Raw genomic sequence first — 16,108 nt, 5'->3', positions numbered from 1 at the left:
CAAGTCAGAATTTGAATCTCATTCTGTTTGACTACAAAGCCCACGCTAAAGCCCATGCTAAACTTCCCTGTGTATACCCAGATAAGTACACAACACTGAGGCTAATTCTCCCTTCACTTAACCCCATGGTTCTGTATTTCATTGGACTTGAAGTCACTTTTAAAGTGGCTAGGCACTCATAATCACTCTTCACTCACTTTGTGCCATTGTTCTCTTATCTCTCTTCATTCCATCACCAAATTAAAGACCACTCCCCTGGTCTGGAAGAGAGAGAAGCAAAACAGTATTGAAATGGCTCTTCCTTTTTGCTTGCTGTATGACATCTCCAAGCAGCAATATTCCTGCACAGCAGTGTGTTACAGAGAGAATAATTTTTCACAAGTTTCAGCTTATTCATTAAACAACAAATATTTACATTATGACAGACTTAGAGATTTAGCCTCCCTAGCCCTATTGTCACAACTTTATCACACTTCCTTAGCTCCATCCTTCCTCTTGTATTCTTTCTTACGATTTTTCATATGTTCTTTTAAGATTTGATATTAAGTCAGCTCCCTTTGTAACTCTCTTGCCTTCTCCTTCTCACTATGAGTTTCCCCTCCAACTAACTTCTCATTCTAACTTCTGTCTTTCTGTTAATAGCAGCACCACCATTGTCTAATCACCCAGGCTTGAAACCTCAGTCACTTTCAGCCATCTCAACCTTTACGTTCATTTCACTACTAAGTCACATCAATTTTCCTCTGCTTGTTTTCAGCAAGACTTCTTCAGGAAATTCCTAACTGACTTCCCTACCCAATCTCTTTCTCTGCTAATTTGCCTGGCACTCTACCCCTGAGCTAGGTTCACAGGTCCACGTGTCCACGGTCCCTTTTTTTTTTTTTTTTTTTTTTTTTTTTGGTACCAGGGATTGAACCCAGGGGCACTTAACCACTAACCAAATCCCAAGCCCTTTTTTATTTTTAATTTTAAGACAGGGTCTTGCTAAGTTGGTGAGGCTGCCTTTGAACTTGCAATCTTCTGCCTCAGCCCCCAGAGCCACTGGGATTGCAGGTGTGCACCACCACACCCAGCAGTTGATTGATTTTTTTAATGGGGCTTTTGGGGCATAGTCTAATTCTCTAGAGAAATTCTCTGTATTTTTACCTATTTGCTTGAACATACTAATCATAGGTATTTTATAGTTCTTCTCAGCTAACCCCAATACCTGAGTCAAGTGGATTTGTTCCTATTGTCTCTTTTTTCCTTTGGTTTTTAAACATATTGTACTGAGTTTCAGCATACTTGACAATATTTTAGTGAAAGATGAACTGTGTGTAAATAAATTATAGAGCCACATGCAGTGGCACATACCTGTAATTCTAGCTACTCAGAAGGCTGAGACAGGAAGATCGAAAGTTCAAGACCAGCCTGAGCAACTTAATAAGACCTTGTCTCAGAATTTGGGGGTGGGGGAGGAGAGAGAAAGAAAGAAAAACCTAGGTTTGTATCTCAGTGACAGAGCACCTCTGAGTTCAATCCCCAATATTATAAGTAAACAAATAAACAAACAAAAATTTGTAGAGGTATTAACTTCCTCTAGAAAGGGCTCACCCTTCCCTGCCCTGGGAACTCCCCTGGAACTCCACTCAGGAACTGTGTTGAGTCAAGGCTGGGCTGTCATCCTGCTAAGGCTCAGTCTGTTGTGGCCTTCCAGAGTTCTCAACTAAAAGTTAGGGTACTGTGTATATCCCCTCATCTTGAAGCATCTCAACCCTAATCACTGCCTTCCCAAACTACTAAAACACTGTTTTGTACAGGTTTTCTCCTTCAGTGTTTTTGCCTCCTGACCTATACAATGCTGTGACAAATGTGCTGAGTGGAAATTTAGTTTGAGACCCACTCCTCCCTACCACTAGGTCTCCACTGAAAGATCTGCTGGTTTCTCTGTTCCCCTGAGAGTGCCTCATGAGTCAGAAATCCTAGATTCCTGAGCCCCACCAGCACCAGCACCACCCTCTCCAACCCAGAACCAACACATGCTTTCAGAGTAAAAGAAGCTGTAATAGTTCCCTCTTCTCTCTGGAGCTCTCCCTTTCTGGAGACTGAGGTACCTCTAATCCTCATTGCCTCAGCCACTTCTCACTGCCTTCAAACAAATGGTCTCTGTAAATTATGCAGTTTTTCAACTTGTTCTAGGCAGGAGAACCAGTTTGCTGTTGGCCACTCCAACCCAGACACAGAAGTAGATGCTTATTAAATTCTCATTTATCCCCGCCTTTGCCATCTGACTAGACATATAGTACGTTTTCTAATTTGCCCTTAGTCTATTGGCTGGTTCAGGTTCCTGGATTTCCTTACAAGTATAAATTTATTCAATGCTGTCTCTTCTTCCAACCTTTCTTTTGGAGCGGTTCTTTTGAATCAAATTCATACTGCAATAATTGAATCCTAGTGATTAATGCCAATCCACCAGGACTCATCAACTACAAATGTTGTGTAACTTTTCCAGTTACATTGTACGCATACTCTGAGCCTCAGTCAATTGCAACCTTAACTGTTATTTCCACTCCCTGATTTTTAACTTGAAAATTGTTATCTGTCTTCCTCGAAGATTATTTTTATTTTATTTGAATATTTTACTTCAATTTCCTCAGAAGATGAGTTTTACCCAGTCTTTTAAAAGATAGATGTTGTCCACAATTCCCATAAATTTCACTCTTAGATTAATTCAGACCATAAGAAAGCTATGTGTTTTGATAGCATTCTTTGGTGCTTTTATAGATCTATATCTGAAAAAATATTCAATTAACTTTAACAAAATTGAATACACATTGACTGATAATTATTACATTTATTTTTAATTTTAAAAATGTAACACTCCATGGTGTTTACTGTGTGCCTGACACAGTTATAAACACTTTACAACTATTTATTTATCCCCACAACCATCCTATGAGGTAGGAATTCTTATCCCTGTTTTATATATAAGGAAACTGAGACCGAGAGAATAGAGCCAGGATTGAACCTAGAAAGGCTGGCTCCAGCTCCCAAATTCTAAGCCACTCTGTAGCCACATAAAAGTCATTATCATACTGATTGCAGGAGGTCTCTGAAATATATTCACTACTCAGCAAGAATCCATAAGACAGTTTCTCCAAGATTGTGTCAGGAAAATCTGTGAGGATCCCTGTAGCAAAAATGGGTGATTTACATTTCTGAGAGTTTCTCTAATCCCAGTTCTATTATTGCCCTACCCTTATTTTTCCTTTGTCTAATCTCCTTAAGTATTTGTTCTTTTGTGCTTTTTAAAAGAACAGAGTAATATGATATTTTTATAAACTAGCATAATTGTTTTGTGAAATGTGGTACAGAATAAATATAAAAATAACTAAAATTTTTCCAAGTCTTTATGAGATGAAATTTATCCATTGCCAGGAAAAGAACATTTTAATTACCAAAGCCCACTGTATAGTCCCAGTGATGTAGCTAGTGACTCACTTTCCACATCCTCATTTCTCTACAAAGTCATGTCTGTGTGAACTAGAAAAAGAAATGAAAATACCACATAGGTCTTTCAGTTTCCTACTTAAAATGTCAGAGTCCCTAGAGACACATTCCAGAGCTTTCCAGGCCATGTCTGCCCTAATTGGCCACAAAAGTGACAGGATTCCAGCCAGGATGTGTTCAGCAGTAGTCTGAGTACACAGACCATGAGCTGGTTGGGCTGTAAATGGGTGGAGAAATGGAAAGTCCTTGGCTGTATAGACAGAGAGTCAAGCTGAAGATTCCAAGGCAAAAGTAGGGTGATGGCAGGTCAGGAGGCATTAAAAATAGAATGGATGGGACTGGGATTGTGGCTCAGTGGTAGAGCACTTGCCTAGCATGTGTGAGGCACTGGGTTCAATTCCCAGCACTGCATACAAACAAAAAACGTTCATTAACAACAATATTAATTAAATATTAAAAAAAAAAGAATGGACAGAATGAGTATATAAGTGCAGAGGGTAGCATGCAGGGGAAATAGGTGTGAGGATAGCAGGCTAGAATGGGGTCAGTGGGCTTCCTGTGACCCAGTTTTTTCTATTTTTCCTGTTTCCATACCCTTTATATTCTCCATTTCAACCACACTAATAAATTACTAAATGTTCCTCAGATAAGCTAAACTGTTTCCCACCTCCAAACCTCTTTTCAGCACACCTCCAATACAGTTGTTGTAAGTGGCGAGAACAGACATCTTTGTCTTGTTCCTGCTCTTGGGGGCAAAACATTCTGTCTTTTGACACTACATACAAGATTAGCTGTGAGTTTTTCATAGAGGCTTTTATCAGGTTGAGGAAGTTCCATTATATTCCAAGTCTGTTGAGTATCTTGATACTGTTCACTTCCCCTGAGTGAAAGTCTTTCACCACTACATGCACTACATCACCACCTAACAAAGATCTACTCCTTTTTTCCAGATTCTGCTTAAATACCTGCCCTATGAAGTCTTTTCTGTCCCACCATACCCTGCCCTCACTTATTTTGCCCTTCCCCACTCATGTACCTGTTACCACATCTATCTTAACCTTCATAGCACTGATAACAGTATGAATTTGTGCCATAGCTAATGTGAGAAATGTCATATTGCTATGTTCTTTTCAATTAAATTTAGAAAATATTAGTTCCCAAGTGCCAGGTTGTTGACACAATCAATATCTTCATAGGTGCCTTTCCTCCTAGGGTCATACCTAGAATCAAGGGGGTCTAACACAGTCAGAAAAGTGGGAAACAGCTCTCTGATGTTCAGCACACCTCCAGTACAATTGTTGTATAGAAGTGGCAAGAGCAGACATCTTTGTCTTGTTCTGCTCTTCAGGGCAAAGTTTCTATCTTTCATCACTACATATCAGGTTAGCTGGAGTTTTTCATAGAGGCTTCTATCAGATTAAGGAAGTTCTATTACAGGCCTAGTTTGTTGAGTGTTTTTATTATGAAAGAGTGTTAGTTTTTGTCAAAAGCCTTTTCTGCTTTTTTGTAGATGATTATGTAGTTGTTGCCCTTATTCTATTAACATAGTGTATTACATTGATTAATTTTTGGATATCAAACCAAACTTGCATTCCCAGAATAAATTCCATTTAGTTAAGGAGTATAATTCTTTTTAAAGGTTGCTAGATTTTGTTTGATCCTATGTTGTTGAGAATTTTTGTATATATATTCATAAGGGATATTCATCTATAGTTTTCTTATGATGTCTTTGGTCTTAGTATTGGGGCAATATTGCTCTCATATTCCCTCTTACTCTGTTTTTCTGAAGATCTTGTGAAGGATTAGTGTTATTTCATCCTTAAACATTTGGTAGACTTCACCAGTAAAGTTCTGGGCCTGGTCTTTTCTTGTGACAAGTTTTCTGATTATTAATGCTATATATCTTTATTTATTACAGTTAATATAACAGACCTGAGACTCCTATCCTTAGAAAGTCCTGCTTGCGAGGTTGCCCTTTGGTTGGCATTTGATAACTTGAAATTTGGAAGAGTTCCCACCATTTCCTAAATAATAAAAATGGTTCACTGTGCATAAACTGCACAAAATGTATGGTTTATACTGAACACCTGTTTTTCCTCTATAAGCTAGAATATTGGTGCATGCTAGCTACAGGGTGTCTATACAACCAGCCCCCAGTAAAAACCTTGAGCACTGAGTCTCTGATGAGAAGTTTTTTGTTATTATAATTCAATGATGAAGGAATAGAGCATACTCTGTGTAACCCACACACCTGGACTCTTTGAAGCTTGCATCTAGTTTCCTCTGAACTTTGCCTCATGAGTCTTTTCCCTTTTCTAATTTTGCTTTGTATCCTTTTTTTGTAATTAATCATATCCATGAGTACAACTCTAGGCTGAATCCTGTGAATCCTCCCAGTGAATCACCAAACCCAGGGGTAGACCTTAGGTCCTCCAATACAAATTTATTCAGATTTTATACATCTTGAGTAAGACTATGTCCATTTCATCTAGGTTATCTAACCTGTTGGCATACAATTGTTTACAATATTCCCTTACAATCCTTTTTATTTTTATGAGGTCAGTAGTGATTTATTTATGATTCTAGTAACTTGGTAACTCTCCTCTTTCCTTAATCAGTGTTCTAAAAGTTTAGTGATTTTGTGATCTTTTCAAAGAACCACTTTCAGCTCCACTGATTTTTCTCTATCATTTTTCTATTCACTTAGTTATTTCTATTCTACATTTTTTTCATTTTGCTTGCTTCAGTTTAGTTTGCATTTGTTTTTCTAGCTTAACTAGATTTTTAATTTGAAATTTCTCCTTTTTTAATATGAGTTTTCCACAATAAATTTCACTCTAAACCCAGTTTCAGCTGTGTCATGTTTTGCTGTTATGTTTTAATGTTCATTCATCTTAAATGATTTTCTAATTTCCCTTGTGATTTCTTCTTTGACCCATCAGTCATATAAAGTATATTGTTTAATTTCCACATATTTGTGATTTTTCCAAATTGTTTTCATTCTTTATTTTTAATTTCACTCCACTGTGGTTGGAGAAAATACATCAAATATTCCATGTTCAATTGAAAAGAATGTTTAATCTGGTACTTTGGTATTTGGATTTTTTTTCAGTGCCACAGATCAAAACCAGGAACTCACCCACACTAAGCAAGTGTTTATAAGCTACATCCCCAGTCCTAGAATCCCTTTTATCCTCTTCTTCTGGTTCCTTTTGTGGAAGTCAGTATGATAGCAGAGAGTATTCAACATGGTATCTTATTCTTCTCTCTGTCTGATTTCTCACTTTCAGAAGTGAGAGAAAAAGAAATATCAAATTAATCTAATTTCTTCCTGATGAACTTTCAGTTTCCATTTAGAAGTATTCTTTTTTTTTTTTTTTTTGGTAAGAATTTGCAAAAGATTGGTGTTATTTCTCCCTTAAACATTTGGTAGACTTCACTAGCAAAGTCATCTGAGCCTTGTCTGTACTTGTGGGAAGAAGAAAAGCTAAGCCAAGGTATGCTTAGCTTTTCCTTAACTAACTGTGGTTTCACTTCCTGAGCACATGTGTTCCTGTGCTAATGAAATGTATCTCTTCCCCACACGCAAAGTGAGTGCTCTTGCTCCTCCTACTCTCAAGGACTGCCTCTGAAACATCCTCACTCCAGAGTTGGTCTGTGCTTCTTCAATTGCATACTGAATCTAGTCTCAGGCCATCACATTGATGGCAAACCAAGGCAGTACTGGTTTAGTAAAATTAAAGCTTCCACCTGCTATAATGAACTCTCACCTACCCTTCTAGCAAAACCTACACCAGTGCCATTGACACTGTTCCTTTCATTCCTGTCTCAGCCATATACCCAGATGTAAGTAACCACATCCTCTTCCTTCCCTTTAAAGAATTCATCTGACTGATACTAACAGAAAAACAAATCCAACTGTAAGTTAAATAATTTATAGTTTATTTTTCTCACATAACAAGAAGGCTGAGGATAGACAATTCCAAGGCTGAAGCAGTTGATCAATGAGAACCTCAAGGACCAGGGCTCTTTTTGTTTTTGTGCCCCAGCATTCATAGCAGGTGGACGTCATCCTTATACCTGGTCATAAGAGAGCTGCTACACCAAGTCCTATCCAAGGGAGAAAGAAGGAGTAAAGTGCAGAGGCAAAAGGCCTGACATCATATTAAAAGTTTTTCCAAAAGACTCACCCAGCAACTTCTGTTAATAATAATGTCTCATTATTTAAATCCAGGTCACATGATCACCCCTAGACCAAAGACTGAAGACTGAAAATTGGGTAGAGCAAAAGGAGTGGGGTGTAGCAATGGTAGCTAACCAGCTGTGAGTGGTTGCTACACCTTCCTTCACAGCCTTAGCAATTAGCAGGAGTGGGGGAGGATGAATTTAAGTTAAGCTAAGCTTGGAGTATTACATGCCATTCAACTCTGTCCCTATCCACATCTGTTCTAAAGAGAGTTAGTCCTACTTTGTAAAGTCTGTTTCCTGGGCTGGCACTCTGACAAAGTTCCTAACTAAACATAAACACAGACACCTTTTTACCTTCCTTTTGGTAAGTTTAGCATATAAGTTATGCTCCTTTCTTTAGAATTAGCACAAAACATATGCTAAATTATTCAGCAGTAATCTCCAGTCATTAAGCATTGCTTTCAATTCAAGGACCCCAAAGCCTGGTCTTCTGGGCTATCCCCAGACAATGCTTTTTCCCAGCCTCAGATACCTGCTATGGCAGTTAGCCATGTTCATCATAGGTACAACTGCCTGTCCTAGCAGGTCATCCCTATGACTTGAGTAACATCTGCAAGCTTGGGTCCAGGACCTCAAGTCTCTGGTACTACTAATCTCTGTCCAGGAAGAGACTAGAAATTTTAAGCCTTAAATAAGGACACATTAAAGTTTGACTTCCTTATTTATCATTTTCTCTGAATGCTTCTGGGAACTCAAGATAATTCTTCATCTAATAAGGATGCATTTGCCACTGTTCCTCACATAGCCTTCAACCAAACTCTCTGTAAATCAATTCAGAAGTTTTAAAGCATTCTGTAAAATCATTTCAGCAACACAAGTCTTCCCAGTGCTCTGACAGTTCTGACATCAGCAGTGACTTTTGAGAGACTGTAGTCATTTCTGCATACCAGTTATCTAACAGAAGCTCAACTACTGTCAATAGACCTAAATTCTAATGTTCAAAAGTTTTCTGTGTGCAACACTCAAAGATTCTTAGTAACCCCACAAAGTTGCAGGGATGAGTTTCTTCCTTAATGCTAAGATGTAAAAAAAAAGTCACAGTGCCATAGTTTTAGCCCCTCATATCTTACCTCAGTGGCAAGATACCTATGCTCAGTCAAGTCTTAGAATGATTTTTCTAGGATTTAGGGGTTTTCTGGGACACAAAATTGTCAGTATTAAAAACAGGCAAGTCAGACAAGTTGGACATTCTTTTTTTTTTTTTTCTTCGCGCGGTGCTGGGGATCGAACTCAGGGCCTTGTGCTTACAAGGCAAGCACTCTACCGATTGAGCTATCTCCCTAGCCCCACAAGTTGGACATTCTAAGATTTGGACAAACATTAGTTTACAGCCTTCTCCTTACTCTCTTATAAACTCCAAGAGGACAAGGAACATGTCTAATGAATTTCTATTCATCCATACCTAGTACTTGGAACATAATAGGTGCTAAATAATTTTTTTAATAAATAAGCAAATTTACAAACAAATGTGTGAACTAATGTAAAAATAAATTTTAAAAATAATAATAATCCAGGGCTGGGGTTGTAGCTCAGTGGTAGAGTGCTTTCCTAGCATGTGTGAGGCACTGGGTTCAACTCTGAGCACTGCATATAAATAAATAAAATAAAGGTCCGTTGACAACTGAAAAAACAGATAAAAATCATCATCATCACCATCCACCCTATCCTGAGCCCAATCAGAAGTTACTTGAGCTAACTGGAGTGCTCTGTAACTTCCTAGTTATCCCTTTGGGCTTAAAGAGGACATGACCCTGAGGCAGACAAATAGCCTGACACATACACATGATTCCTATATCACTTATTTCCAAATTGATGGATCTGGTAAAAATCAGACAGACTCCCCATCACATTTTGGATCTGTCCCTCAGAAAGACAGCATACCTCCAAATATAAGCAAAATGCTAAGTACTTCTGAAAGCCCCTATAAAGCTTCTAGCACAGTGCCTGGTAGCTGGTAAGCATTCCATTAACATTTGTGATTATCATTGTGGTCGTGATTCATTTTCCCATGCCCAAATCTCCTGACTACCCCCACCTCAAAAAAAAAAAAAAAGAAAAAAAAACTTCTGCAAGGAGGTAATATTATATCTCTGGAAATATCAGTTGATTCCCACCCCACAAAGAGGCTGCCAGCCACAGGAACAGTACACACTTGCTGGTGCCTATTAGACTCTTCAGACTTCTTTGCTGCATGGGATGATGACACTGCTTTAAAGTGTCAGAGTCTCCACAGCCTCCTCTTCCCATCCAGCCCATTACCTCTGCATAGATCACCAGTGCAGCAGGTGTTGCTGTCTCCCTGAGTCACTTTCTACTCGTCTTCCTTAAGACATTGATAGTTCTCTTTCCCCTTAAAAGTTTTTCTTTTTCCCTGTGACTCTCTCATATATTTCTTCCAACTTTCATACAAGTTAGAGTGGTTAGAACTGGTGTGTTTTCTTTCATCTTATGTAGCAGGGAGATTTATGTTTGTGCCAGATATAACTAATGATCACCCCCAGCAAAAGGACACAATTTACAGATGAGTGAAACCATTCTGGCTGCATATTTCCTGGAGTTTTGTGGGTTTCATTGGAAAACTACCAGGGAAAATTGCCTCATTTCTTATGCCTCATTTACAAAAGGTACACCTACAAAAATCTGCTTTCAAGTCTGCTTGTCTTTTCTCCTTACCCATGCACTAACCTCTGTCGTCTCCATGGTATGTGGCAAAGTACCACCCATATTTATTCACAGAGCTGCTGCCACCAGAATCCTGACATTTGGCTGTGACTGGGCTGGGTTGATCTCAAAGGCCCTGTCTCCACCACCACAGTCTGGTTATACCAAAGCTTTCCTCTACCTGCCCCCTCCTTCTCCTACCCAGCAGACCGCTTTGAGTACTTTCTTAAACCCACTCTGGGCATTCCAGGGGCACATCCCAATCAGCCCATTCTAACTCCAGTCAGTAGCAACACAACCAGACTTTATTGCCCTCAACTTAAGACCTGAATTTCTGCACCATCTTTTATACATTTCTGTCACTTAGCTTGCAGGGATGATGTTGATGGTTGTTGTTTTGGCAGTACTGGAGATTGAATCCAGGGGTACTCTATCACTGAGCTATATCCTCAGCCCTTTTAATTTTCTAAATTTGGGACAAGGTCTCCCTAAGTTTCCCAGACTGGTCTCAAACTTTCTATCCTCCTGCCTTAGCTTCCTGAGAAGGGATTACAGGTGTGCACCATCATGCCTGGTTTACACATCTCTGTTCCCAGACGTTTTAAGAATTATAATTCTTGAACCAGGTGTGGTGATGTACACTTGTAATTCCAGCAACTCAGGAGGCTGAGGCAGGAGGATTGCAAGTTTGAGGCCAGCCTCAGCAATTTAGCAAGACCCTGTCTCAAAATAAAATTTAAAAGCGCTGGGGTGGGGCTAGGGTTGTGACTCAGTGGCGCAGCACTTACCTGGCATATGTGAGGCACTGGGATCAATCCTCAGTACCACATAAAAATGAATAAATAAAAGTATTATGTCCATCAACGACTAAAAAAAAATTTTAAAAAAAAGGACTGGGGTGTGTCCAGGGGTAGAAGCCCTCTAGGTTCAATTCCCAGTACCCCCTACACACACATACACACACACACACACACAAAAGGGAAAAACTATTAAAATTCTTGACTGGAGATATACCTCAGTGGTAGAGCACATGCTTAGCATGCATGAGGTCCAGGATCAATCTCCAGCACCAAAACAAACAAGCAAATATAGGAAGAATTATAATTCTTAAAACCCCACACTCCCATTGAATAGTCCATTTGGTGTATCACCAACTTCAACTTTAAGAGCATTTCTTAACCTGTGTTTCTCTCTGGCACATCCTGAACAAGGAAGGAAGATAGTACTTTGTGGTAGTGGTGTTTCAGGCAGGAGGCCCCAACCTCCCAGGCCAAAGTTAAATGGTATGTCTTTCCCAATACTCCCAGAGGAACAGGGAAGTCTCAGTTGGGATTGATCCTCAAAACATGCCGAAGACTGCCAGGTGTGGTGGTGCACCCCTGTAATCCCAGTAGCTCAGGAGTTCAAAGCCAGCCTCAACAACTGTCAGGTGCCCCTGAATTCAATCCCTGATATCAAAATTTTTTTAAAAAAACATACCAAAGACTGAAGATTAACTAGTATTTATGTATGTCCTCGTTTCAGAAAAGAGAATGGCTGCTGTTGGCCAAAGGGGAACCCCTAAGCCTTGGACACAGTCAAAGAATTCCTGCTAGCACCTTCTATGTGATCATGCCATCAAACTCCCTCACGTTGCTGGTGAAAGCGGTGGCCACGCGGGAACTGATGCTGCCCAGCCCCTTCCCCCCGCTGCCTGAGGACCCTCCTGAAGACAGCCTTAAGACTGTGGAGGTAAGTGGAACCCAGGTCTCATGGGACAGATAGAGGAGAGGGAGGAGAATGGAGTTCCAGAAAGAAGTGGAGGAGTAGAGGGAGGAGTAATCCCACGGGGGTGTGTCCATTAAGGTCAGAGAAGGCAGAGATAGGAAATGAGGGTGGGCAGGGGAAGTCAATGCTACGATTAAGGCAGCAAAGTGAGAAATGAAGTAGAAGGGAAACTTCTACTTGGCTTGAGGGAAATGAGGTTTGAAAAGAGAACTGAGAGAAAAAGGTCACTGGTATAAGCTAAGGACTGGGAATTAGTGCCATCAAGAAGGAGCATAACACGCACCCTGAAATCTGATTAAAATGAGCACCAATGGGGAGCTGCGAAGGAGAAAAGGGAAGTGTCCCAGAAAGGAAACCTGAGAGCAAGCAAGGGAGGGAGAATGGAGGCAGGGGAGGAAGTCAGCACTGGCAGGTCCAGCGCCAGGTGGAGCATTGAGTTCTTGTTTGATCTGGTCTGGTTTTATCTTTGCACCAGCGGCTGTCCTGCCCCCTCCTCTCCCATCTGCACTTCCAACACTTTCATCGTGGAGAGGAGACTGTGGGGCTGGAAGGAGGAAAGGAATGTGTTAGGGAGGAAAGAGTAGAAAGCAAAGGAAAAAAAGAAGAAAGGGGGAGGGAGTGAAAAGAGATGCCCAGGAAAGGGCAGCTTGTATATGTATTTTCATGTCTTTGGATGTTCATTTTGGTGTCCCTGAATGTGTATGTGCTGTCTTTAGGTTGGTGGCTGCATGTCTGAGCTTAGTGTGTGGCTCCTCCCTTGCATGTCTGTGCGATGGTGCGTTCTTCCAGGTCTAATTCCCTGCAGTACATGGGTTAGGTGTTAGGTGTTAGACCTGTTTCTAAGCATCTATTTCTATTTGTTGGGAAAGGAGCAAAAGCTAACCAATGTAGGCGCCCCAAATAGGAAGGGCCTCATAATTAGACTGGAATGCCAGCTTCTCCTCCTCTCTTCCCTACATCTGGATTCTGTTTTTCCTCTGCTAGTCTCCCCAGCCTGGGGGTGGGATGGGGAGGCTCTGGACAGGGAGATCTGGAACTACATCAACGACATCACTGCTGGATTGCCAGCAGACTTGAAGAAAGGACAGAGCCTGGGATTGTGCTCAGGCTTGGCAGCCAAGAGGATGCAGAGAGAGAGGGGCACGAGTGGCCGTGGCTTGCTCAGTGTCTCACTTTGGGGCCAGTGGTTCCTGGCACAGGATGTTGTGGCCGGAAAACCTGACTGCTCAGGAATGCTTTGCTCCAGTGTCCCTCCCTCTGTGCTCACTCACCTCAGGCCAGGAACTCTGTGTACTTGCCTTGCAACTGGAAGCACCCACATCCCACAGTGTAACCTGAGGACACTCCCTCCCTCAGTCACCACACCAGATCCCCTGTATCCCTTACGATTTTTCTGGCCACTCCCAGAACCCAGTGACCCACTTCCCAGGGCCATTGCAGTAGAGTCCCCAACCACTTGGGGTTGCCCCTACTTCTACCCTTGACTGACACCTCACAGCACTCAGGCTTGGGCAGCACATTCTTTGGGATGCCTCTGCTTCACTGACTCCTCTGCAGTGCTGGGTCTTCACACCTCCTCCAATCTCTCACATACAAGGGTCTCTCCATCTTATATTATGTGACCTCAAGTTCCCAAGTGAGGCTCTTCCTCTCTTCGTCAGAGCATGCTGGATGGCCTGGAGCTGGAGCCCAGCTACGACCCACTGCAGGTTTGGAGCCACCTGTACTCGCACCTGAGCAGCACTTTTGTCAAGCCTCAGGGGCGGCTCTACCCAAACTGGGAGAACCGGGCTCCCAGAAAGGTACAACTTCCCTTCTTCCCTGCCTTCCTCACATCCTTCCCTCCCCTTTATGCCAGAATCCAAGAGAACACTCTACCCCATCCCCAACTCCACCCTCCTCCCGGATCCCACTCCAGGTGATGGGGCAATCCAGGCAAAGAGTGGAGCAAGAAAAAGACAAAAGAGCTGGGGTGTGGTTACACCCTGTTAATCCCAGCCTGTTAATCCCAGCTATTTGGGAGACTGAGGCAGGAGGATTACAAGTCTGAGGCCAGCCTAGGCAACTCAGGAGACCTTGTCTCAAAATAAAATAAAAACGGTTTGGGATATAACTCAATGCAGAGCACTTGACTAGCATGTGGAAGGCATTGATTCAATCCCTAGCACAGGGGCGAGGCACATACAAAAGAAATCACAATCCATACTGGGTAAGGAGGAGGCAAGTCCGCTTAGGCATTTACATATAATGCTTAGGTGTTTTAATTATAGTGTTTATGATAACTCTTTAGTCACTTAACAAGACCATTGTCCCATTAAGCAAACTGGCTATACTGGAACTACAACCAAGGAAGGGTAGAAAAGAGCTGCCCAAGGGAAAGGAAAATAACATTTATAGAGCACCAGTTATTAACCAGGTTTTATGACAAGTGCTTTCACATATTTCTCCCATTTAATGCTCCAAGCATCCCAGCAAGTTAAGTGTTATACTGGTTGTACTGATGAGGAATGGAGACTAAGCAAGGTTGGTAACTTGGAGACAGGACCCTAGTGACAAGGGTTGAAGTGAGAAGAAATTGAACAAGTAGTTCTTGAGATCCATGCTCTGTAATATTTGGGCTGCTCTTTGCCCTTATGATCTTTTTTCCTAGTTTCTCAGAAACAGATATTTTTTAAAAACTCCCATTTTGTCTTGGCTAAAATTACAGGAAAAAGATGTTTCCAAACTCCAGTCAGTCTAGAGTGGGGAGCAATGACCAGATGTGTAGGAGCAGAGCCCTCCATGATTTAGCTTGTGGGCAGGCTGACAGAGGAGGGACACTGGGCAAGGAAATGGCACTAGAGAGGCTGCAGCCTGAGAGATTCCACAGTCACATCCCTGGCCTTGAGGTTCTCACTCCAGGGAGAGAACATGTGAGGGAATTAGGCCAGGAGGCTCAGCAGGGAATAGGAAAGGACTTCAGCAACTGTCTGGTCTTCAGAGAAGCATCTGGTTGCTCTCTTCACAGGTTGGGCAATCGCAGACCAACAGAGTTCGTGCCACAGTGCTTCCCCTGCCAATGACTCCAGCCCCAAGCAGAGCTCCCAAGTTGCCAGCAGCCAGCAAAGCTTCCTCAGAAGCCTTCTTCCTGCCTTCTGAATGGAGGAAAAGTATCCCTTATGGCCCTGAGTTACCAGCACCAGAATGCAGCTGCCCTGCTCAGTCACATCCATGCCAAGACCCACACAATGGCCATCTGTAGTCACACCTGCCCTCTATCCACCTCAGCCTCTGAGCTCAGGCTGAGAAAGAGCCTTTCCTTTCTCTGTCCTAAAGTGCTGCCACCACCCCACACAGGCTGGGAAGCAACACACTCAAGTCCGTCCCTTCTCCAGCAGAGACCCTTGTTTTCTTTTCAATCATTTGATACTGTTCTCACAGATGAAGATTAAATGCCCAGTAAGCTTTCACCATTGTTAGGAGCATTCCCAGTCCAGATTTTCTCCTTCTAGCTCTATGTAAGTAGATGGGGATAAGGTTTTCAACATTCATAAAAAACAAGGGTTAAAACCAAGCCTCATTCCAGAGCCAGTGTTCTTCCTAGTACACCTACCACATTGCAGTTTTTCAGCTCCAATTAGACAAGTGTTTGGTGCTTGTTACCTACATGCAAAGTGTGTGTGTTGGGAGTTGGGGTCTGTCATATACCAGGGGAAAGGATGGTGTCAAAAAGGCTTGCTCCTTTCTTAGTCCCCTCTCCCTAACTCTAGGCACCTATCAGCCCCTTCACCCACAGAATAATTTTACCATTTGTATAATACTTTTTTGTGCTTCAGACTATACTAAATACTTAAGAAATATACTTGCATTTCATACGGACCACCCAGGAGGTAGAGAACATTGTTAGTTCCTGTACTTTATAGAGGGATAACGGGGAAGACTTGAGGTTAGAGGTGTTATACAA

At 41.8% G+C, this 16,108-nt stretch overlaps 1 protein-coding gene across 1 annotated transcript in view; it reads left to right on the top strand.

The window, feature by feature from the left end:
- M1ap (meiosis 1 associated protein) overlaps window positions 1-15,921 on the top strand; it is a 104,782-nt gene extending 88,861 nt beyond the window's left edge. The window contains exons 7-9 of the mRNA XM_047522886.1: window positions 11,923-12,129; window positions 13,827-13,967; window positions 15,173-15,921. Coding sequence (XP_047378842.1) covers window positions 11,923-12,129; window positions 13,827-13,967; window positions 15,173-15,406 — 582 coding nt within the window. The 3' untranslated portion in view covers window positions 15,407-15,921. The remainder of the gene's footprint in view (window positions 1-11,922; window positions 12,130-13,826; window positions 13,968-15,172) is intronic.
- Window positions 15,922-16,108: the final 187 nt, after the last annotated feature.

The sequence above is a fragment of the Sciurus carolinensis genome, chromosome 13 (genome assembly GCF_902686445.1).
Source record: "Sciurus carolinensis chromosome 13, mSciCar1.2, whole genome shotgun sequence".
NCBI classification, from domain to species: Eukaryota; Metazoa; Chordata; class Mammalia; order Rodentia; family Sciuridae; genus Sciurus; species Sciurus carolinensis.
This window is presented reverse-complemented; position numbering and strand designations above follow the sequence as displayed.